The 24,689-nt window shown below is 38.4% G+C and overlaps 1 protein-coding gene, 1 long non-coding RNA gene and 1 other non-coding gene across 12 annotated transcripts in view; 1 reads left to right on the top strand and 2 right to left on the bottom strand.

Annotated features, from left to right (window-relative positions):
- PEX5L (peroxisomal biogenesis factor 5 like) overlaps positions 1-24,689 on the bottom strand; it is a 109,357-nt gene that overhangs the window by 19,944 nt on the left and 64,724 nt on the right. For 2 of the 10 annotated variants that reach the window (XM_074590320.1, XM_074590322.1), the window contains 6 exons: positions 20,390-20,494; positions 18,892-18,930; positions 5,308-5,419; positions 3,252-3,461; positions 1,991-2,117; positions 739-835 (listed from right to left, as the gene is read on the bottom strand). In XM_074590320.1, coding sequence (XP_074446421.1) covers positions 739-835; positions 1,991-2,117; positions 3,252-3,461; positions 5,308-5,419; positions 18,892-18,930; positions 20,390-20,494 — 690 coding nt within the window. Of the gene's footprint in view, positions 1-738; positions 836-1,990; positions 2,118-3,251; positions 3,462-5,307; positions 5,420-18,891; positions 18,931-20,389; positions 20,495-22,258; positions 22,325-24,689 lie in introns of all 10 variants that reach the window. The other 8 variants (XM_074590318.1, XM_074590323.1, XM_074590319.1 and 5 more) reach the window with 8 other exon arrangements.
- Positions 10,042-20,568, top strand: LOC141744439 (uncharacterized). Its single transcript, XR_012587449.1, has 3 exons — positions 10,042-10,135; positions 10,983-11,035; positions 20,428-20,568. It is a non-coding gene; the product is annotated as an uncharacterized LOC141744439 (long non-coding RNA).
- LOC141745899 (U6 spliceosomal RNA) lies at positions 12,372-12,476 on the bottom strand. Its single transcript, XR_012588154.1, has one exon. It is a non-coding gene; the product is annotated as a U6 spliceosomal RNA (small nuclear RNA).

Raw genomic sequence — 24,689 nt, 5'->3', positions numbered from 1 at the left:
ACTTGAAATTTTTCAGTTAAACAATAAGAAGTAGGAAAGAAGGTGTATAAGCAACCTGATCTATGTGAATGCCTATATAAATGTGTGTTTGCACATATACATGCATACATACATATCTAAAACCATACAACTCTGTGTAAGAGTTTCCACAAGGTCCTGCCCAATATGCAATGTGGCAGTGGAACTGGGCAAATCTGCAAACTTTCAGCCCAGATCCCTCTCTATTAGAGCTCCTTTTCCAGCAGGAAAAAGTCCTTTGACCGCATCGGTCTCCCACTTCTGGAGATAAACTGCTAATGAACGTTGGTCTAATGATTCCTTCCTGTATTCCTTAGCCATTTCCCAAATCTAGGGATCCTTGGTTGACCAAGAGACCTTGAGAATAGATATATTACAGGGAGAGGGAACCATTAGAAGTCTGAATTTTAGAACTGGAGGAGGCAAAAAAGATGATGCTGTAAATTGTAGTTTGAAGTCTTTCTCTCTGTACAGGAAGGTCACAGTTCACTGTGGTATTTAACTCTGAATGTTTGAGATGCTGACATAGTTAAATTAGTTTCATAACATCTTAATTGGAAGCTGTGTGAACATTCGGCTGTATGAGTCTTTCAACTGATGATCCTGAAAATATTCCTCAAGTAGTTCTTCCAGAATGTGAACAGTTAGCCAGTGGGACAATTCCTACTTGCCTTTCAATTGTTAATTTATGTTAATGTTTAATCTATCAAATCCTCTTACCTGTGTTGCAGGTGCAAGTTCTAATTCTGACATTGAATCAGAGTCCAAGGCACTCTTGACGTTAGTCAGCTCAGACTGTGATCTGTTTTCCGTGGACCTAGAAATAACACATTTACACACTCATCACTGCACACTAAGACATGCTGCCTTATGTCTTTCAGGTTCATAAGCACATACTGGTCAACTAGGCTATTTCTTTTAACAGAATTATTTAATTTGCAGTTACCAAAAGTGCCTGGACCCTTCTCAGCGTTCCCACTCTTGCGCTTTTCAGTCGCATGCAGACAGTTAATACAACAGAACAGAGTCAGGCTGATTCACCAGCAGAGCCCTGGGTATGTATTGGCATGAAACCAGTATGATGGAATGAAGACTTTGCCTCTCCCACTATGCTTTTATTTCATAGCCGGGCAAAATGAGGTTAGGCAATGACACCAGACTGTACCTGCAGTCAGTGTCTAAGAATCAACCATATTACAAGACTTCACCTTGGCATATGTGCATTTTTGTGCCACAATATCCCAGTATTCTTTCTTCCTAGACAACAAAACCCTGGAGACCAAAATCAAGTTAACTGAGCAAAACTCGAGCAAAGCTCTAGGTTAATGAAACACACAGATAAAGGGCAGGTTAAGATACAGGATAAGCGTTATTTGGTCAGAAAACTGCCTCTCATGTATGAAAATGCTAATTATGGTCATGCATAATGTAGCGAATGAGTGTTGCTTACATATCAAGAAGGCAGCAGAATTAATCTACATCAACTGTTCCCAAAGGCAAAGTCTGATTCTTCCCTCATTTACATCCCCTGCAATTTTAGTTGAACTGCGTGAAAGGTAGTACTTGGCTGGATATTTTATCTTGCTTCTTCCAGTTACACACAGAAATTCTGCCCTCTTGGTAGCAAACCCCAAATACACTGGATATCCAGTGCCCGTCAAATCACTGCCAAGTATCCATTTTTGCTCATTTTACTCATATGTTTGTCATTGCGTTTGGGTCACTGGTTGCCTCTGTAGAATTCTCACCACCAGTTATTTAGTAATTGCACCTGCTACTTTTCACAACATTAAAAATTGCCATCAAAATGTCATTTTATAGTGTACTTGCTTATGGTACATTGTCCAAAATATCTCTTTGACCGCATTTAATGTAATCATAACAGATTTAATAATATGACTTGTCATCAAGTGAGCCTTTCTGTGAATTAAGAGAGCTAGACTGGAAATGTAAGGAAAGCAAACAGTTGTACCATAAAAGCTCTTTTGATGGAGCTCTAGATGATGACGATGTTCGCTCTGCAGAAGGGTGGGCCTTGCTACTCCTGTCACCATGAAAATTGACATCATCCCATTTCTCTAGCTGTGTCTGAATATCAACTGAAAAATAAGAAAAGAAAATATGAATCTTTTAAAGAAACTACTGCAGAAAATTTTACCTCCTCTGTTAAATATAGGTCATAGTGAAAATGGTGCCACCAAAGACTATATTTTAGTTAAAGTCCAATATACAGAAATAATGTGCAGCTTTCTAGCTGATATTCTGTGACAGTATTTGGGAATTCACAACATTTTTCTAAATCTGTTAGCATTCATGGTCAGAATGTCAGTGGAGCTCTTGACTTAACATCAGTGATTTGTGTGTAATTTAGAACTTTTGATAAAATTATATTAAGTATTTGACAGTTCTCGATATTTTTTATTTCCTAATTGTAGTAAAATCATAAAAATACAACTTCTTTTAGTGACTGCCATTTAAAAATGACTGTGACGGCAACTGATCTTATTCAGTCATATGTTGGACTTGCTTTGCAAAAATTAAATGTTCAGCTCCTGTTTGAAGATAAAGTTCTCTCAAAGAATTTCTGTGCTGATGAGTGGAAAATTTGCTACCTTGGTATAAATTACATTTACCTTGCAAATTTCTCAGTTGCAGTGCAAGTAATTTAGTTTGGATGGAACTAAATTAAATTCACCTTTTCCAAAGCTCATCTATAGATCATGCTTGGCAGATATTGAGTTGTGCTTGGGATTTTTTTTTCAATCTGTACAAATATAGTTCCTTTGTCAAGAATGGATTTTTTTTCTCTTGTATACATAGATAGAGCAGTATTTACAAATATGGGGTGCATTTCTGACATCTGCAGTTCTGAAAAGGACATCCAGTATGGGCCTCCTCTGATTTGTGTGCTTTACCCATTTCCCATGATACCCCTGTAGATTTTTCTACCATTTTACTGAAGCTGACTAAATTCTTTTTTGAAAGAATCCTTTCAAAACTTTATTTGCACATTTAGTGACAACTTAATAGCTACGATGGCAAAGGCAAAAGCAAGATGTGTTTGCAGTGACGAAGTGTTTCAAGTGGTTTATAATGTGGAAGAAAGGTTACGCTCCCTGCTAAAATGCGGTGCAACAAAAAGTCTGGTGTTGCTCGTTATTTTGTGATAGTAGCAAGGAGCAACTTGTGCTAAGTAAGGCTACATAGCACTGATAGAATAGCTACACTCTTACCTAAATCTAGTGAAGACTTGTCTGAAACTCTGACAGTCTGGACTTTCTGCTCAGTATCCACACTGATAAGGTCAGAATTGTCTGTCTTCTTTCTGTGGGTTGAAGCTTTTAAGCCTTCACTTCTTGATGGATTCTCTGATTTCTTTACTTTGTTTTGGGTTTGTAAGACAGGTTCACTAAGATCCAAGAGATCCAGACCTGCTGATAATACTTAGAGACAAAATGTTAGAATTTAATGTTGTTTTAACTCAAATAGCTCACTTTTTAAATTTTTTGTTTAATTGGAAAAAAATTACTAATGTATTTGCATTTGCCTAGAGTAGGTGTATATTTCCTGGCTGAAGATAACGACCAGCACATTCAAATATGACTAGGGATTTCAGGTGCTTAACTGGATGTGGTTTTAAAAAGCCTGATTTGCATAAAAGACTTTTCCTCTGAAAATCTTAAAGACATCTTAGGTCTTAAGGCTGTGGCTTTACAGATTTTCTTATGTTGTGAAGGTTCCCTGGACAATTGACCTTCTAGATAAGATTTGGTTAAATCTCATGCTTTATCAAGCGCTGGTAACAGCAGCTTACGGCACTGCTGTTGTGCCACCTGCCATTTCGGAAAAAGCTGAAGAGGAAACAACTTCTTGGGTCATGAAGGAATAATGGAATGTTTAGTAATGGTTTCTACTGTTGTTGCTGTTTATCTTTTGGGGGACAAATAGTGAATATAATTATAAATTCTACTGCTATTTCTATTAAGGACTATATCAGTATGAAAGGCGTGTTCAGTCTGAGTTCTTTATTTAAAAGTTGCTTAAAAAGTAACATTTAAAATTCTTTAGCACATAAAAGATAGATAAACTCCCTCTTCATCATCATTTTATAGGGTGGGTGGTTTTGACCAATCAAGTTGTACTATCTCTTGCAGTGCTTTATCTGTGTTCTTGGTAAATCACTGAATTTCATCAATCTTCATAGAATAAGAAATGTTTATTTTCTTATTAAATAAATCTAATTAACCCCCCCAAATCTGATTGATATTCATGGCAGATATAGGATCTACAGATACTTACTTTTTTACAACAACCACTCTTAAACAACCTGAAATATTTCTATTCATCCCTGTAACATCTTTAGCTACATATAAAAGGAAAAAAATATTATTTACAATTGTTATTTCAGCCAGTGTTCCATTTTTTGTTATTAGAACTTGCATACTGCTTTAGACACATATTAATTAGATGTGAAGATAATCATCCAGCTGTCAATTATTCATTTTAATAACTTGTATGTATATAGATTTTAATTAAATGGCTTCTAACAAGCCAATTCATTTTTATGAGATAGAAACAGAACACAGTAGCACTACGCTGATTTTATTGTATCTCAGTTGATCTGCTCAACCGCTTTGATTACCTTTGCACAAATACTGAATAGGAGGAGGCCGATTTCTAAAAACACTTCCAAAGGACAATATGCTTCAAATATAATTCAATATAATTCAAAAGGCTTTCAGGCTTCACTCTTCATTTTTATTATCTGTTCTACTATCTCACCGCAACACAAAGGAGCTAAGAAACGTGTTAGATCCTTTCACTAACAAAGTGTCCAAACTCAGCCTGGATAAACTGTTTTGATATCTCTGCTCTTTTCTCTGACATCCCATTCAAATTTTTATGAAAGAAAATCTTTCTAGAGTCAGGAACGGGTTTGGTTAAAACCAGATTAAGTGTGGCTTACCCATAGGTTAAAATTTTACAAAACCAAAGACTGAGCATTGGTCAAACTGGTATGTGCTTCCTCTTGAACTGAACCAAGTTCCCTTGAATTCAGCCCCAGAGATCTGCTAGAATACAGCTGATTTGCGTCGCAACAGGTTTGCCCTCAAACGTAACAAACACAGTTTCTTCTACTAATAGATCAGGCAATTATAATTTAATACTAGCTTGTAATTTTGTGCAAATAGTAACAAATCAAGAAACCACTTGACAAAAATGTACCGTAATTAAGATAAAACTGAAATTATTTCTCTCCAGTGAGGGATAGCAAAGAATTTCGTTTACCTGCAGTATTTGATGTTACAGGCCTTGCAACAGCTTCTGGTTTAGATTCACAGAGAAAGTCGTCAATGGAGGGGCTCAGAAGGGGTCTGCTTTCTTGTTGCTCATTCACCAGCTAGCAACAAAAAAACCCAGGGTCACAGAGTGTTGCTGGGGTGCAGAATTTAAAGAAAGAAAACATATTCTCACAATATCATGCGCTTTATTTTTGATTGGGAGACAGTAAGATATTGCAATTAGAAGATGTACAAATAGCGCTGGGCTTAAAATAGAAAACTTTAGTCACTCTTTTGGGGAAAAATGATATTCTAGTTTTACAAATTGCACAAAAATAAAGCAGCAAGGTGATTTTTCCATTGCAATTATTGCATACTATTGCTTATAGGGCTAAAGTATACAAGGCCTGATGTAACTCCCCCAAATCAATGGGTGAAGTTGGCCGCCTCTATTGCCAGGAGACTAAGCAGGGCTTTTTTACGATTTGGAAGTGGTAACTGGCCTCCTCACAGAACTTGCACAATACCATTTCATCTAGCAAATATGCATTAGCCCATTAAACAATAACCTGCTGAGACAGAAAACACTTCTCTGCAATGCAAAGACATATGAATGACAGTGGATGGAGCCTGGTGAATGTACGAGCTTCCTGAGTGAGCTTTGACTGTGTGAAGACTCATAATACAGTTTTTATTTATGAGCAGTTTTCCCTTTCTATTGTAATTGCACCAATGCATTGGTTTTCTGCTACCTAAAAGAAATCTCTGCTATTTCATGTATTAAGGATTAAAAAGACAAAACAGTAAAACGGACTCATAAATAAAAGTCTCCTCTCTGCAATCTATCTCTGATTGGAGGATCAAGACCTAAGCTGAGCTGGATGGATGCCTGATGGTGTGGCCTGCATTTACTTTACCTTTAATAATGTAAAAACATGTGTTCCTCTGTCTGTTGCTTTCATCTGGAGCTATTTCAGCTTTACTTTTATCCCCTCTTCTCTCCTTTCCATTCTGTTCTCGCTCCCATTGTTATATTTCCAAAATTTTCTCTCAGATATATCTGAACTTTTAAATTTAGGATGCTAACATGGACAAAAACTGGCAAAAAAGGTATTTACTCATCCTCATTTTTTATTTGTTAATTACTGGCATTTAGCTACTCCAGTAGCAGGATTGCCTCTAAAGTTATTACAGCAAAACAGCTTGGATTCACTGTTGTTCACTAATTGGTTTCTGTGTTACAAAGTTCCATGAAAATACCAGAGCTATTGAAATAAAAAGTTCATTATTTTGATGGATCAAACATTTAAGCTGGTACCTAACACTGATTGACTGTATAATAGGTGCACTTGTTCACTTGCCTAGAACCTTACAGTTTTGCACTGAAATACCAGCTTACGTGAGTAACATGGAAGACAGATGGGTGATTGCCTGCCCAGCTCTGTGTAGCAGAACGTGCAAATGTGGGCATTTAATTTAGAAATCTGGCAATGATACTGTCCCAAACTCTAATTCTGCATAGGCTAAACCCAGACTGCAGATGCACCTTACAGGTGACTTAATCACGTGGGTTTTTAACTCTCCCAATTGATTGTCCAGGTTGCCGTCTCATTCAACGTACAGAAGTTACTTGCTTAATTTGGTAGATCTCAACGGTTGATTGGAAATTGCATTTATACCAGCTGCACACCTTCGGTTGCCATTCAAGGTGGCTCTACAGTACCAACGTTATCTCCAGGTCTATACTTTTACCTAATACTAATATTTAAGACTTAAGAGGACCTTATTTTTATGTTTATGATTTGGTGACAGTCCTTACTCATTTCTGTGCATGAAAAAAAGGAGGTGGATGCCTAGTTAATTCATGTCCAAATTACTTTTAATATTTTAGAAGTTTTATTATTATCAAATCCAGGTATCAGCAAAAATTGCTTGAATACATTCTTCTTTTTGCATTTACAAATCCCATTCTAGGAACTAGCAGCAGTAACAGCTGCTGCACTTTTGCAACAAGTTACACATTCAGGTAAACATAACATGCAGCAGAAAGATTGTCAAAGCCTCTGGATCAGCTAGATCTTCAATGATCTATTCAGTGATATACTAATAGCATAAAGAAAAGTCCTACACTATTTGGAGGGGGCCAGGAGGGAAGAAAGATGTTCTCTAGGAATCACTGTAAATGTAAAAACTTCACAGAAAATATTGTTTCTCTATTCATAAGAGTGTATCAGTAGGGTACATCATCGCATAAGGTTTGGATGCTTATCAAGTTTCCCATTACTTTCCATGGAAATTTTCTTTAATAGGAAGGAATGGGAGAAGGAGGGAATGAAGAAGGATTATGAGAACAAAGACAGCCAACGCCACTCACTGGAGACAGTGAAGAACAGAAAATCTGAAGACCTACTGGAAAGGCAATTTATCACCCAAACCTGTTGTGGGGGTAAGAGGGTAAACTCTGGGGAAAGCAGCAGTAATGCTGAGAATCAGAATCATGGAGGGGAAGGAAACTAGAATGAACAAAGATCTGAAATTCTCCAGGGTTCAAGCAAAATATGAAGTAGCAGATGTCTGGCAATTATTTTTTTCTTTTCAAAGCTGGTTATCACATCCCTAGACATTTCTTTATTATGTTGTTTATATAACAAAGGCCTGCTCAGCAACAGGCCTTCATTAGTTTGATACCAGCAGTGTACTGTTCGATATCCCCTTGATAAAATTCTACCATAAAACCAAAAGAAGATTGGCAGTAATATCCACTTCATCAATTTTGCCAGCAAACACCAAGATTTAATTTTTACTAAGTTGTGTCTTCTTTCTGCTGCATTTGCAGCATTTTTGCTTAATTAGAAAACAAATAGGTTCCTCTTCTCTGGCTCTCTTTGTAAAAATATACACTAAATTCATCAGAGATGGGCCACCCAAACGATCAGAGGAATAAAGAACTCATTTTGCAGGGAGACTAAAAGAGTTTGACTTTCTTAGGCTAACAAAATGAAGATTGAGTAAGAATATAATTATTCTTCATGTATACATTCAGGGTGATTGGTTAGATGACATTGGAGGAGGAAAGTTATTTCAGCTATTGAGAAAGGCTCTCACGACAACAGAGAACTAAACTGGCCGTGAATAGATCTGGTCTGGGAATTAAAAGAATCTAACTATCACAGCAGTGAACCGTACGAAGAGCATTTTTTATAGGGTAGGGGGACAAAAAGCCTAACTATTTAAATGGCTTTTGACAAGCTTTCTCCATGGCTGTTTATAATGTGATTGCATCGGAGAAGCGGACTGTGGCCCAGAGGGTCCTTCCCGGTCCTGTGTCCTATGCTCCCACGACTAAGGACTGGAAGCTGTAGGGGTGTCTTCTTAAAAGGATTGTTCCTGTGAAAAATAATCTGCTTTCAACTGACATATCTGTGTCAAAACAGATAGCAAACACATTACCAAGTCTACCAATTCTCAGTAAATACAAACTATGTATGCATAGCAATACAACAACATCTGTTTGTCATGAAGCAGACATTTCATGACGAATCAAACCTTAACATTAAAGAATGCCATGAGCTGATATTTTTGCTGGAGGTAAGTGGCAGTGGGGCAGGTTTCTGACATTACTCTGTATGAGATGCTACTTGGCAAGTCCTCGGTCTCACACTTCGAATTTCGTTTTGCTACCTCATATATTGTACCAAATTTATCCCTAGTTTAACTCTGCTCAAGTTATTAGAGTTATATCAGGCATGAATTTGGAGTAGTGCTATAAAACATTCATGAGATGAGAACTATTATCTATATTAAAGTAATAATTTATGGTTCTCAAGCACCTTTCAGGGTGAATATCACAGAATGCTTTAAAACATTCATGAATCAAGCCTGGCACCACTGCAGAGCTGAGAAGCATTATCTCTACATTGCAGACGAGAGAAGCAAAGCGAAATTAAGAAAGGGGCCCAGCGTCACCCGGTGCTGGAGCAGGAGCCGGGCGGCTGGCGCTGCGCAGCGTTCCTGCCTGCAATATTTGTACACACGCCAAGCGGCAGGGACTCAGCCTGCGAAACCGTTGATTTCCAAGTGCTAACTTAGCCAGTGAGTGCCGTAAATCCTCATAATGTCTCTAACAACTTAATTTTTTCTTTATAAAATCCATTTTGATTAAAGAAAAAACCCACACGCTCCTTTCACTGAAGGATATCTAAGCTCTGTGGAGGCTGATACTCCCTATTACTAATACATCCAAAGAGACTCATCCAGAGTATAAAATACTGCTAAATTAAAATGAATTTTCGGTGACTGACTTCTGCTGTTGGACAGCACCACAAAAAAGGTAGTTTTTCTCATCCCAGTACTGCTATTGGACTTTTTTTGTTCCAAAAAGCATATATATGGGGCTTTTGTCAACACTGGGAGAGTCAAAAGTGTCATCAGATGGCTGATATCAGCCCCCCTGCTTAAGTACACTCAGAGCGAGGATTATTTAGCAGAGATCTGAGACAAGGCGCAGAGGCCAGCCCAGGCGGTGGCAGTTGCAGTGCTGGAGGCCATGTCTGCCATATTTCCCCTCAGTGCCCAGGGCTGTCCAGCCTGTGCTGAGGGGAACCACCTGGGCTCCATTTTCTGTGCCCTGTCACCCACCCCCTGCCCAGCTGTCTGCACTTACTCAGCTGATGTAGTTTATTACCTGCAGCTGCCTTTGCTGCTGAATTGTCCTTTCCTCAGTGCTCTGGCTTGGCCAGTGCTCTTTATGCTGTGCCCAGAGCTGCTGCGAGACAAGGAGGAGGAATAGGCAGCTCGTGGTGGTTCTCCCTCTGGGTGCTCCTCAGGACTAAAGGGTAGGTGGGAGCCCAATGAATTGTGCTGGAGCAACGGGTTTGGGGTCAAAAAAAAATCAAACTCTAGGTGGACCTGGGCATGAGTGTGCTGGTGTGTGAGGGAGATGTGCCTGGGGAAGAGGCACAGTGCCAGCCCCCTGACAGGGAGCAGCGGCCATGGGAGGGATTTCTTCTCTCTCGCTAATGTCCAGCTTGGTCTCAGCTTCCCTCGGTCACCCACCTGGTGCCTCTTCCTCTTCCCTGTGGTCACCCCTAAATCCTCCCAGGCCTTCTTGTCTCCCCTTGCCCCACAGAGGGCCCTGCCTGGAGCCTCGGCCCCAAGGTCTCTCCTCAGGCCTGGCGCCCGCATGGGGCACAGCGAGCCCATCCTGCTCCATGGGGGCAGCTCTGCTGGCCTGTAAAAACCTGCTTTCTGCTCATCTTTGGGGCCTCTGGCTTATAGTTTTAATGCAGATGCCTCTTGCGATGCTGGGGTTGGTGTGTTTTACTGTGCCAGAGACAACGTGAGATCATGTGTATGTATACAGCAACTGCTATGGCTTTGCGTTTGCTTTGCTCCCAGTCTACATCTTACCTTGTAGTAAGAGAGTTATGAAACATCTAGGGAGTAGCCTGATTTACAAAAAAAAAAAAAAGGCAGGAAGGTGAAGTGCTCTGTTGTGAAAAGTTCCCACAGAGCAGCTTAGTTTGGCCGTAAGGCAGAGGGAGCTGGAGCACTCCTGAGGCTCAGGGGAACAGTGGAGAGGACCAACTTCTTACCTAGTGTTGCATTTCCAGTTGATAATGTTCACCTGCAGAACCTGCCCTGCTCATGGCTACGAGTGCTTTGTCTGCTTTCTCTTCTTAGACTGCTGGCCTTATGCTGTGGGAGTGCTGGAGCGCACCGAGGCCGTCAGTAAGGTAGGGTCCTGGCGTTCTGTGTTTATATGCTCTTTTACTATGTTCCTGATCTTGATCTGTTTGCAGATCACCATGCATGCTGTTTTGTTTCTTTTTTTTAATGTTAGTAGGGCATAACATAATGCTAGTCTTTAAGATAAATTATTTGGAATCTAAATTGGGGGGTTCTAGTCAGGCATAGGCAGTTAATTAGCACCTATGTTTTGAGCACATAGTGAACTAGTTCTCTTAAATTAAGTGCCTAAATTCCCTCCATGTTCAACAGGGAGAGATAAATGCCTAGAAAAGCAACTCCAGAGGGAGATCCTGCCTGCCTAATTTAGGCTGTCCCTCAGGAGACTCTCAAAGGCACCTAGCTTTCCCACTGGCTATATATGGAATTTATTTTAGAAGGACTGGTTCAAGAGGCACCTAAAATTTAGATGTAATTAGCTACCCAAGTTAGCTGGATTGGATTCTACTCATTTTGTCAGCTGAGGCTGATTGAATCACTCAAGGCACTAATTTAGGAAGCACCAAACTACTAATGGGTAATCCCCTGTATGGTTCAGCAGCAAGGCTGCTCCTGGGCTCTTACACCTTGTGCTGCAGAGCCCGCTCAGTGTGCAGGAGAGAGCGTGGTTGGGCTGCTGACTGCATCAGGGAAATGGTCTGACCTAGAAAGCTCAGGGTGTGGTAATGAATGTGTGGTAATGAGCATGGGAGAAAGCAGGAACCTTTTAACTCAGATTTTCTATTGGAGAACTTGTCTTTTCAAACTTTACTCTGAGCAGATTATCTGCTGCTTGGGTGAGACTGGACAAATAGATGAATGAGTCAGACTAATTTGAACAGTTAGTGTTATACTGTTCTTTTAACTTTAACCAGTGGCATCTACTAAAGCATGAACTTTAGTCACTAATTAATTTGTATGATACACAGCAACGGTTTCCTGACAGATAGGTTCTCTGCACCTGTCTGGCATGTTGTGATCTTTGGTGGCACTCAGTAGGGTAAGAGGAAAAAAGTGAATTCTTTTCCACTAACTAGCTATTTCTAAAAACTGAGAAATTGGAACCATAACTAGAAATGGAGGTTACTGTTTTCTAGGGCATAATTGGAAGTACTGGCCTGACAGTTGTGTCTGCAGATGACTATCTTGGCAGGATAAGAACTGGAAGTCCTGCTTTTCCTCTCACTGAGGGAAGTCTGGAAAGGGAACTCCTGACAAAATCACTAGTCCCATGCTAAAAGTTCAAATTGCATGAATTATGTTTTTCTTCACCCACTTTCCTAGCATGTCTATAAATGTTTCACAATCAAATGATCACCTCACACAATTTATTTAATAATGTATAGTAAGTGTGATCACTACTTGACTTTTTGCATCATTCTTGTGCTAGGGTCATACTAATCTTTTCTCTGTCACTCTAGTGTGAATTTATGTCCCAACAAAACTGACATGCCAGCCAAATATTTGGTTTTCACAAGAACAGAGAATCAATTCACAGGGCACACAGTATAACTGACTTCCATCAAATGTGAATTGCGGGAAGCTCTAAAACTGAGACAACTCATTTGATCCCCCTGCAAAGAGCACTTTGGTGTTGCTACCTCTCTGAAGACTAGTCTTGCTTAGCAGGTGATAACTGGAACTCTGTTGCTAAGTAGTAGTAGGTGTGTGGAGTGGCCTGTGGATCAGAGGTGACAATATTTTACCTGAAATCACACAAGCCAAGTGACCCCCTGGGGCTTACTGCAAACAGCTGATGGAGGGCGTGTGTGAAGTCAGAGAAGCTGTGGGCGGATTACTACGGAAACCGTATTGGATTTAAACTGTATTGGATTAAATTTAAATTCACATGTCAGCCGCGTTGTTTAAAACCTATGCTTGATGTCTAAATTGGTAAATAACATGCTTATGTTGTGTCTTCATGGCATCGTGTGGTGATAACTCTTGCTGTGATTGCTGTGTCACAGTAGCATCCTATGTGTATTTGTAAGTGCCGACCTTATATAAGTTATGGTATATTTTTGCAAGGTAGAACTAAATATCTCACTGCTCACCATCTCCTTCCCTCTGCTCCTCTTGGTCTGGATAAAGGAAACTAAACATGGGAATTGCAGTTGTATCTGGCTCCTGCATTTTGGCCTTGCTCCAGCAAAGCACTTAAGCATGTCCTCAAGGTTAAGCATGTTCTTAACAGTCTTGCTGGAGCAGAGCCAGGGGGAAAGGGAGGAAAGTTGCTCTTATCAAATTTTGACTGTGACTGACAATTTGGCCTTTACTACTCATATAAAAAGGTGATTTACTGTAAATCTGTCTGTTGCATTAATGCCTGCGTACTCTATATGCTTTTTAAGTGAACGAAGCTTTTTACTAAAACAGATTGCCTCCCTGGGTGTTAGATTTTATTTATTTATTTTCCCTCACTTGGCTACATGTTGTCTTTGTGATGTTGCCCTGCTATTTGTGTTTTAGCCTCTCCTCTTCCTCATATCGCTATCTGAACTGGAGAACTACCCTACAACACTGATCAAAACCAAAATTAAGTCATCATCATAGATGCTTAGACATCCTTGAAGTAATATAGCCACTAAGAAATTACAAAATGTTCTTTTAAAGAAATGATTTCTGTAATGTCAGTTTATTCAAGTACTTAGTCTGTGCTCTTAAAATGGCCTGCTAATTAATTGAGGGAGTAACAAATCTGACATGTAAACTGAGTAAACGCAGGTTAGGAAAGTCTTGTAGAACAGGAAGGCTACAGAATCCAGTTATCTGAGAAAGCCCTGAAGAAACCTATATTGTGGGAGGAGGCACAAGTGTCATGACAATATCTACAGGGAACAAATGATAACTCATGATGATCGATTATGGTTTCTGTATCATTCATTGAAATTACATTTTATGTGGCAACTCCAGCTGAAGGATGAAGTCTGACTTTGAGAACCACAGTTCTCCAATGCTTTTAAATGAGGTGCAGAGGACAAAAACTCGAGCAGTCCTGTTTCACTCACACTGTAGGTATTACATTTGTACTCTTGCAGCATCTCTGGGAGTAACTATGATGGTTGCTTACAAAATATTAGAAAACTATTTAATGTTTTTCATTAGCTGACAGTAAAGAAGGCTGCCAGCATACAGAACTGAGCTGCACGTACAAATTCTTTGTGAACGACCAGTGATGCATAGGTAAGTTTGTAGTTTCAGCAGCAGTGGACTGTATGCAGCCTCATGCACTATTCTGAGTATTGTACATAATCAAATGTCAATTTAGGTGGAAGATGCACAACTGCTGCTTTAAGACCAAATCTTCATGCTATAGCAGCATGAAGACTGTAAAGATGAAAACAAGAGAATTAACAATATCAAATATGTCATGGCTTGTCACAAAATTTAATTTTTGTAAAGCTTATGCCATTCCATCTTCAGCTGTGTAGAAGATGCCCTTTGTTGATTTCCCATGCAACAAAATTCATCTTTTACTGTACCCTTGCTATATCTTTGCATATAGGCTGTAATTACTTTGCAACCACACTGATTTTTCTTGTCCTTTCTGTCGATTTTTCTTTTAAAATAGAGTTCTGTAGCATATCTAGGATAAGGCTGTGGTTTTGGATGCATTACTGTGGGCAGTCATAGGAAGCAAGTAATAATTTCTTGTGAAGTTATACAGCCTTTCTCCGTAGGGATCTGTCATGGTGTGTGTGCCTGCTTTGAAAGGTTTTTTGCAGATTGAAAAGCTTGAAATGCAAAAGCTGTTTGTGTATTTTTCTGGACTTGCAATTCAATAGAACAGTCTGACTGTACAAACAGCACGTTCATTGAATATAGAACAACTGTAGTACATGGCTTGCAACTCTTTAACAGGATAGTATATTTTTACTTAGAGTATTCATGAATGAAGAACCAACAAATTTCTGAAAAATAACTCCTATTCATAAATAATTCATGTTTAAAAAAAAACAGAGTTAAACTGGCATAGTATATTATTTACAAAAAATATTTGTCCAAATTCCTCTGTGCTTATGGAAAGGTAAGGCATTTTGAAATGTATGAAATGGTATGGTTAACTTCTTATTTTATGAAAAAAAATTACACCCTCAATTCCCATGGTAATTTCAAATTAAAATTGTTATTTCATGGAAAATGTATTTATGTGTCAGGGAAATCTGTATAACTTTAGGCAAGCAGCCAATGTATGACTTTTAAACACATTGTCAAGGCAACTTTATTATACTCCTGAGAATGTTTCTGCTGAAATTATGCATACTGCCCTAAAAGCAATAATAGTGTTGAGCAGTATTTAACTTAGAGATAAAAAAATCAATCAATATTTGTACTGCTAAGCATGCATTTATGAATTTTGTATTTTCTTTTTTACTCTTCTATTTACCCTGTTTTAATAATAGATGAAAGAGTTATCAGTAGGACTTAAGACATATATCCTGATAAACTATGCAAAAAAACCTTATAGTAAATCAAATGAGACAGATTTGAGACTTATGGAAAATACTGCTAATGAATTTATCATGAATCCTTTAAAAAAGAATATAAAAATATGGTCTCAGGTGTAGTACCCCTAAGATGAGGGGGGAAATTGCCACTCTTGTCAGAGAGCAGATTGGAATGTACAGAGAATTATTGTAGTCTGAACTTAATTATAGTCATTACCTAGAACTGGCATGATTTTTGCCCTTTTTTAACATTAATGTATATCAATTAGTTAATATGGATTTAATTCTGGTCTCGATTGGCATAAAAGAGAACAGAAGCTAATTACATTCACTTTAACTTTCAGTCATTCTGTTATAATGTTATTTAGTAAACATTTATGGGGTGGGCTGTGAGTCAATGCAAGTCTAACATTAAGAAGTTTAGAATGAACACGATTGATTCAAATGGGACTGTTAACTTTTATATGTAAATCTGTGACTATGCAATCAAATTCATCTAGTGAGTCCTTGACATACACGTCAGAAAATATGCTAACAACATTGGGAGCAGAATATTAGCTATCTTTACTCTGTTTCCTTTATAAAGTCGAAAGGAAGCATTTGCAAGATTTTCTACTAGAGTTTAAAAAGAAAACAACGGGGGAAAAAAAACCCAACCAAAAAAACCCCAGAACAAAACAAAAAGCCCAACCAACTGAAAAAAACCACAAATCAGTGGAATTCAGGCATTGGAAGTGTTTGAGTATTTTACTCAAGTCCTTGAGCAAATATAAATGTGCTTGGATCAACAAATGGCATGCAAATGAAGTTCACTTTAAAAAAATAATAAAAAAATGATCCTGAATGCTAACTAATAGCTCAGAGACTAAAAAAAGTCTTAAGTATCTGGTGGAGTTAATTGGGGTGTAGTCATGAAACATATCTCTTGTTTTGACAATTTGTGCAGTGTAGCCTGCTTTTTTTTCATGGGAAAGGATAAATTTCAGCTTAGCATCATAGAATGTCTGGAAGGCAACTTGAAGACCACTGAGTTCCACCCCCCTGCCCTGGGCAGGGACACCTCCCACCAGCCCAGGTTGCTCCAAGCTTTGTCCAGCCTGGCCTTGAACCCCTCCAGGGATGGGGCAGCCACAGCTTCTCTGGGCAACCTGGGCCAGGGGCTCACCACCCTCAGAGTGAAGAGATGTTTCTTATCATCCAATTTCAACTTTTTAAACTTATTCTTTCCAGTTCAGATTTGAAAAGTAAGTGTTCTGTAGGTTAACTTTTAAAATTATAAGCAGCTAATATGAAAATTCTACTCTGATCAATGGCTGTGTAGTTCATGTACATTTAAGTAGGCAGCTCCCATATTTTTCATTTATAAACAGAAGCGAGGATAGCTTTCAACATAAACTTTGCTTTTTTTTTTTCTTACTGGTGAATTTTTCATGAACTCTCATTTCTGTTCCGTATAATACCAGAGTATATTTGCCTGCAGGATCATCTTGGACATGAATTGTCTCCTGCAGGTCTTATTACCTTCTATTATCTTTTTAGGGATCCTACCATCACCAGCTTTCCAATTTATGTACTCCAATGAAGACTCTAAACTAGGTGTGATGGATCTGGGACAAATAACTCCTGTGACACTGTGAGATTTGTTTGTTTAAAATCAGGCTGGCAAGGCAGTTAAGCATGCACTTTTTTACTGCTCAATAAAGCAGTTAATCATATTTTAAAGCATAAGTGTGGACTGAAGTACTTTATTGAATCAGATCTTTTGAAGTTCACTGACCTGTAGTAAATTGGGAATTTCATAGCTGACTGTACAATTAAACTTTGACTCCAGGGGATATTTAAGTTTAAATTTCTCATTAGAAAGTAATTCTGAAGTGAGCTTTTTTTCTCCTGACAAATGCAAAGAACCTGTGAAGAGGTTAAACAAAAATTTTGGTTTTGAATTCAAATCAAGCTTTTATGCAGAATTTTTCTCATTAATTTCTCTGCTTCAATTAGAGGTATATTGGTTCATAGCTTAACTTGCAGTTAATCTTTGAACTTTCAGCAAACTTTCTTTCACTTTTTCTAGGTTCTATTCATATTAAAAAAATTTGCAAAATACCTTTTTTCACTTGTTCCAGGCTCTTCTGAATTCTTTTTAAAAAGATAAAGGGAGACAGCAACATGGTATAGAGCTATGTTCTACACAATCCCATTAGTACTGAAAGCTCATGCTCTGTTGATGCTTGAAGTGTTAAATTTGGCAACTACTGAATGCTTTCTCACACCAATAAAGTGACTTTAATTGAAAGTAATTGAGAAAATTAAAAAAAAAAAAAGGGATACTGAAAGGCCTATTGAATTATCAAGAATACCCCTCTGCTTATTGGAGTATACTCATTACTGCTGGAATGATGGTCAAGATTCCTAGTTGCCATATATTGGCATAGCCCCACTGGAGTCTGTAATACTTTTTTGGTTCATGTTATTTGAAGATTTGCCTCCAGATGTGATGATATAAAATAGTACCTGATGATATAAAATAATCTGTGAATTGGAAACTTCATTAAAATTTAATTCACAGTATTTACATTGACAAATAAGTGTCATATTTGAGAAGCAGCACTTTGCCAAGAGCATAACAAAAAAATGCGAATATTCATCTGGCTTGTTCTGTGTTGGATATGTTTTTAACATTTTCCAGAGGAAGAGAGAAAACAGGCATCTCTAAAAATATAAATTCAGGGACATCCACACATTATAACTATTTCTTTCAAAATAAGGATTTAGTCTTTTCTTTGTGTGTCAGATTCCACTAATGCTTCCTGTGGAGTCTTCTTCCACAGCCAGATACGATTAAATCCTACAGTCATTAAGGATTTTGGAAAGAGATTTCACTTTTCTTTTTCCTTTCTTTCAGAAAAGCCAGTACTCCTCTATCTGGGCTTGATCCGTGCATTTTATTTGCAGGTTTCTTGCTTAGCTAGTTGTAGGGATGGAGCAACATGGATATCTATGTAAATACTTCTCTCTTAAGAGAGACTGGTGCCTGTACTGGGTTTGGTGGTGGTAACTTTGGAAGGACCAGGCCTTATTCTCGTGCCCCAATTCACTCTGGCTTGGGAAGCTTGTTTGCAGCCAATTTGGAACTTGCGTGTTTCACCCTGTGAGCAGCAACCACATCCATCTGTTTCATCATGTAAAGAGCAGACAAAAACACTGGGATGGTGATGGCTAAATGTATATCACAATATAGCGGTGCGTTATTCTGAATGAATGGTCTGAACGAGAGGTTTACACGGACACACTCAAGAGGAAGCATCTCAAAACAACATTACAGCCAGACAATTAGGATACAAATGATGTATGCAATACGGTCACGTAACTGCACATCACACATACATGATGCAGAGATGGCTATGGAAAATACTCACTTTTTCACTTGATTCTGCTTCCTTTTGGCTTCTGCACCCCTTTGGTGCATAGCAGGGAAGTAGGTATTTGTGTTTAGTGGAAGAAATTACACTGACTAATAGACATAAGCATTTTACTCACAAATTTATCATAGACTATTGCTGCGTAGACTGACAACCACTACAAATGGTGCATTAAACATTTAATGAACCCAGGCTGAACTCCTGGCCCTGTTGAAGCCAATGGAAGTTTTGCACTTTTTTTTTTGGGGGGGGAGAGGTTGGGTAAAGGAGGCAGCATTTTATGTTGGATTCTAAGTGTTTGTTAATCACTTAGTAGAAAATTAGAAATGATGCCTCAAAGGGAGCATCCTTTTCCTTTGTGCAGTTACTTCACGGGCATTAGAGTTCACCACAGGCAAAATATGGTGTTCAACGGGGGCTGAGGAGGAGATTTCCAGACCTGGTTTCCAAAGTAGTAGATGATATTTCTACAACGTTTGTGTATTAGTGCAGCACATCTGTGATGCTCTCTAAGAGGAGGATGCACTGGCCTTGTGTGCATCTTAAATACTTTCAAACAGCACAGTAGCTGTTATCCTAAAAATGTGGAAGGAATAAAACAGGAACGTGGATCTTGTTGAAGGCTCTCACAAAAGAACAATTTATGTGGTAAGATTACTTCCATTAAACCTCCTGATGAGTAGGAGTAACTTGTGTGTGCTAAATATTAAGAGTAAAATAAAGGCACTTGCTTGGGGAACAAATTCATGTATGTGAGCGACAGGAGGGAATAAAACCAACTCTTGTAGTGAGATGGAAGTGCTGCGTTTTACGGTAGTGTTCAGTCACTGTCTTCAAGAAACTAATGACAGCACATAAGGTTTGATGGCTCCTCCCAGGTGTAAGGTTTAGCGATGGCGTTATGCCCTTCCTTTGCCTGGAGTTGTGGAAATGAAAGCAATGGGGTGTGCAAAATAACACATTCTGACCTGGACCAGGAGCAGAATCCCAGTGAGAGCTTAGGGATGGGATCCGAGATGTTGAAAAGGATACTACTGTGAAGTGGTTCTTTCTTATTTTATATATGCATTGAGTATAAGTATTTTATATATGTAGTGCAAATGAATATTTGTGGTGTGAATATTGAGGGCGTGAATTATAATTGAAATTTTAAATTGGTTTAAAATAATTTTCTGTTAACGGACATATACTGTACTTTCTACAGATCCCTTGATTTAGGGAGGAAAAAAAATGCATTTTTGCTTAAGTTTTCATGTCAAAACATCTAAACCCCCAAGTGATTACATTATTTATTTTACCCCATGCTATTTTTCCCCACATGGGCGAGGAACGGTGGTGACACTGGTGTGAGATCCTCGAGTAGATTTGTCCACCAGCTCCGCTAGGACTGCGGTTGCACCGAGGGGAAGCCCAGGAGTGGCCGAGGTTCCCCTCGGGCTTCGTGTGCCGTGTTTCGCGTGTCCGCGGCCTCCTCAGAGCCCCGCGCTCCGCCCACCTGTGATGTCATAGTAAGGAGGGGCTTTTCTTCTGCAGACTCCTCCCTCGGAATCTCCTTCATCACCATGGCAACAGCCTTATCTGCCGCCCTAGAGCCTTTCCCCTACAACAGCGAAATCAACAATGGCGCGAGTCAGCAGCCGGGCTGGCAACAACCGCCTCCCAACAACACACCCCACAACCAGCCAGGCCTTGCACTGACGGCGTTTACAGCTGGAAGCAAACCTTGGTTGAAGGTAGAGTACACAAACGCAGTTTAAAAATAGCAATAATTTATCTGTGAAATGGTTCGTTACCAATGAGGTTGGGGTCTAGCCGTAGTCTCGTGACTCGTTAGAGTTGCCCCACTGAAGTCAACGGGAATACGGCACTGCCTTGGTATGGGGCAAGGCTGGCTGGAAATACTCCAGTGCCAACGGAAGGATTTGGACCTTCTGTAGGACAGGATCTCCACAGGAGTAAGGTCTGCAGGACCAGCCCCATGATTTAATTTGTAACCCAAAAGTTTATACCCGAAATACCTGTTTTTTTGCTTAAAAATAGCTTCAAGCTGATTTTGCAAAGAAAGCACAGATCCTTGTAGTTCACTGAGGCAAACGCTCCCTGAAATTTGAAAGTATAACCTATAGGGCTGGGCCTACAGTGTCTATAGCTCTGGTAACATTTTAAAATAAGCAATTTACATCATATAAACAGTCTGGTTTTTGCTAACAGAATATATGGAGCCAAATTCTGCCATCATAGGCATTGTTACAGTTCTCCAAAAAAAAGGTCATTGCTGTTGAACTTTAAAATTTTTTTTAAACTTCACTTTTCTTAAAATTCACTTAATGTATTGTAAATATTCAAGACAAAGTTAGACTGTTTTAACAATATTTAATTTTAATATTGTAGCCAAACAAAAAATGCACTGTTTGTGCCGTACTCTCTTTGAAGCCATACTCTTTATTTGAAAAGGGTATTTATCTTCTCAATTTCACATGGACTTCTGTATTTTGATCTCTTACACTCTTGCGAGTGACAGAGAAGGTCTGAGCACTACAGATAAAGCATAACAGCAGAACTGTATTATGCTCATGACCCTGGGTATGTCCTTATTTTTATACTTATTAAGCTCCCATTGATTTCTGTGGAAGTTTTAGCTGTGCAAAGACTGCAGGATCTGGCTCCATAAAAGCAGCATTTTACACTAGACTCAAATACATTTAAATACTTAAAAGTCTATTAACAGAAGGGGTTCTTTACTACCACATCATATACTAGAATTACTGTCACTAGCACTGTATTCAGTGTCCAATAAAAATCCCGATGCTACTGCTTATACTGAACTACAGGTTGTTTAGAAACATTTCATCAATTGCAGGTAAAACCGTTACATTCTGTTGCGGGTTTTGAGCAGACTTTATTAATCATTAGGTCAATGTTAGGTTAGCTTGCTTGTGCAACACATCGCCGTTACCCTACAGAGTTCTTTGCATGCTGCAAGAAATTCTCAGAGCAGAAGTGTCATAAATGATAAGCATGCTGGATTTGTGATGCCTTTGATATCCAAAGAACTGCGAAGTTATTGTAAAATTAAGTATATTGAGTTCAATGATAATTACTTCTAATTAGTACGCATATCAAAGGTTCTTGGCCAATTACGTATCGCTTTGTTCATGATTCATATGGCATATTCCAGGTCTATGAAGCTTGTTTCTAGCATGACGTGTGGAGCTATCATTAGCTAGCTCTAACAACATGCTATTTGATCTCTATAAAATGTAGGCTGTTTGTGCTGAGTGATAGAACAAAATAGTTTATCAGCTAGAAAGGATGCATTGGAAAGCATGCAGTGCTTTTTATTTCTTGCAGAGTAAAAACCCACCAAAGCAAAGGTCAGGTCACTTTTTTGAAGACAGAGCCACTTTTTCTTCAAGGTTTCACCTACTGCCTGAAAAGAGTCATGATACTCGTATTAGTGCCTGCTTTTAATCTTTCATAAACATAACTCTGCCGACCCCTGGGAGTGGCTGATACCATATATAATCTGTCTCATCAGTTTAAAGTGGCTATAGTACAATGTAGAACAGCTGATGAATGCCCCTGTGGTACTTTTTATGAGCAGACTCTGTATTTCTGCTAGTCAAAGCAAGCGGTTCGATGCTATTTGTTTTTTATTAGGGCTTTCTTTCAGCTTTCCTAAAAGACTACATGTAAGCCATGTAGATTTATGTCTGACTACTCGGCCTATGGTATGAAAAATGTCACTCTGAAACATCTAGTTAGTGGCAATTTCCTGCATACCAAAGAGAGACACTGCGGTGAAGTAGTTTAAATTTTGAGATTATGGTGGAGAGATACACAGGTGATAAGTTCATTGGAAAATCTATTTTTTTTTCTATGCTGGTGACTAAAAATGGATTTTGTTGTCCAACATAAGGTATGTAAGCTTGAAAATTTTGGTCTCTGTATTCACTACAGTGAATACTACCATATTCAGTCCTTGCCAATGAAGTGATTAGGCAGAAGAATTGGAGAGGAGTAAAAATAGTTTGTTTATGATCAGGACAGCCTTGTTGCTGTTGTGAATTGCAGCTGAAATTAAAATCTCTAACACGTATATTACAGTAACTATTGAAGAATTGGTCTTTAAAAGAAAAAGTAAAAAAAAGTGCAATTTACTTCGCCTCCTTCAATGTTAAGTGTTTTTTTTTAGCGTTTTGGCTTGCTGTATGTATTTATCTGTTACAGTAGCTCACTGCTCAAACCCTCTAATTCTGTAGCAGCTAATTTTACACTTGCCAGGTCTTTAAAATGAACAGTTTGTTGATAGTGTAGATTTGCAAGGTAAGTTATTTTCTCATGTACTATTTTCTGCAGTATATAGTTGGAAACAATTGTGATGCAGATCATGACAACCCGTGTACAAATCAAGACAAACACAAATTGATGAAGGAAAAATCTATTATTTGTTTTCATAGAACCTACTGCTTAGGGGAAAAAGTAAGAAACGTGCCAGTGTTTCATTATTTCATACATTTAAAACCAAACAGTTCCTTTAGGTGATATCTCAAGAGCAAAATAAAGAGGAGAGCCCAGAGTATTCCCATGATGCTAAATATTTATAATAGAATTGGGTTCAAAACTTAATAACAGTTTCTCTAGGTTTATCCCTTGGGATCAGATAATGGATAGTAATAGACGTTTTCAAAGGAGTATGCTGATTTGGCAGGATTTTGTAAGGAAATACTCTATTTTTTTGCAGCTGGTGTTTCTGAATAGTTCCAAATCAAATTCTGTACAAGTCACATATTTACATGTGGTATTTAGTAATGAGTATTTAATTAAGCTACTGTAAGAGCATGTTAATGTAAATTTCTAGTTAAGCATACAGTTTTGTTGTTTTTAAATCAGTGATGCCTGTAGCTTTGTAACCTTGCTTATGTACGAGAAAGCTTTTCTTTAAATACATGGGACCAGTAGATCACCTTCAAGTCACGATGGGGGGGTCAGTTAGAAAGAATACATGGTCATACTTGCTACTGTTTGGAGAAATACTATATAATTCTGTAATTCTTCTATTCATTACAGTTTGCAAATTTGTTCTTGTATATGAAAAGCCAATGGCCAGTGCCTTTTAAATATTTCATATTTTGGCAACAGTATTTATAATGATTAATTACAGAAATTCTTTGTCATCTTCTGTGCAATAAAAGGATTTTATCTAAATCCATAACATAATTCACAACATAATTATAAGTTTGCTTTTGACTAATATTTAAGGTACTGGAGTCCCAAATTCACCTTTCAGGAATATTTATGCCACTTGTTCTTGTGAGAAAGTGAGCAGAGAGAAATTGAGGGAGTGATCACGTGCCTTTAAAAAAAAATTATACACAGAGAAAGAAATTCTGCTGTTATATATGTGCTGCTCCATTTATTTTATGAAGATCCTACCAAGCTGTTTCAGCTTTACTTGACACACTACAATGCATCACTATTCAGTGAGCGGTTGCAAATCATCTCAACATGGGTATGCTTTAATTTAAGCTTTTGTAAAATAGAAGTTTTAACACAGCTTCCCTTGTAAAGAAGTTTGATAGGAAAAAAAAATATGCAGACAGCGCTAGTATACGTATGATATGATTACTGATTTCCTGTGGCATCTCTCCTTTCTAGTTCAGGAGAAACAGAATAAAAACTTTCTGTATTTATGAATAGAATGCCAAAAAATTGACCAGCTATCCTGAATTTTTCACATTGGGCTATTGAATTGAAGTGTGGTGTGTTTGGTTTTTTTTTTTTTAAAAAAAGCA

Source organism: Larus michahellis, chromosome 6 (assembly GCF_964199755.1).
Source record: "Larus michahellis chromosome 6, bLarMic1.1, whole genome shotgun sequence".
NCBI classification, from domain to species: Eukaryota; Metazoa; Chordata; class Aves; order Charadriiformes; family Laridae; genus Larus; species Larus michahellis.
This window is presented reverse-complemented; position numbering and strand designations above follow the sequence as displayed.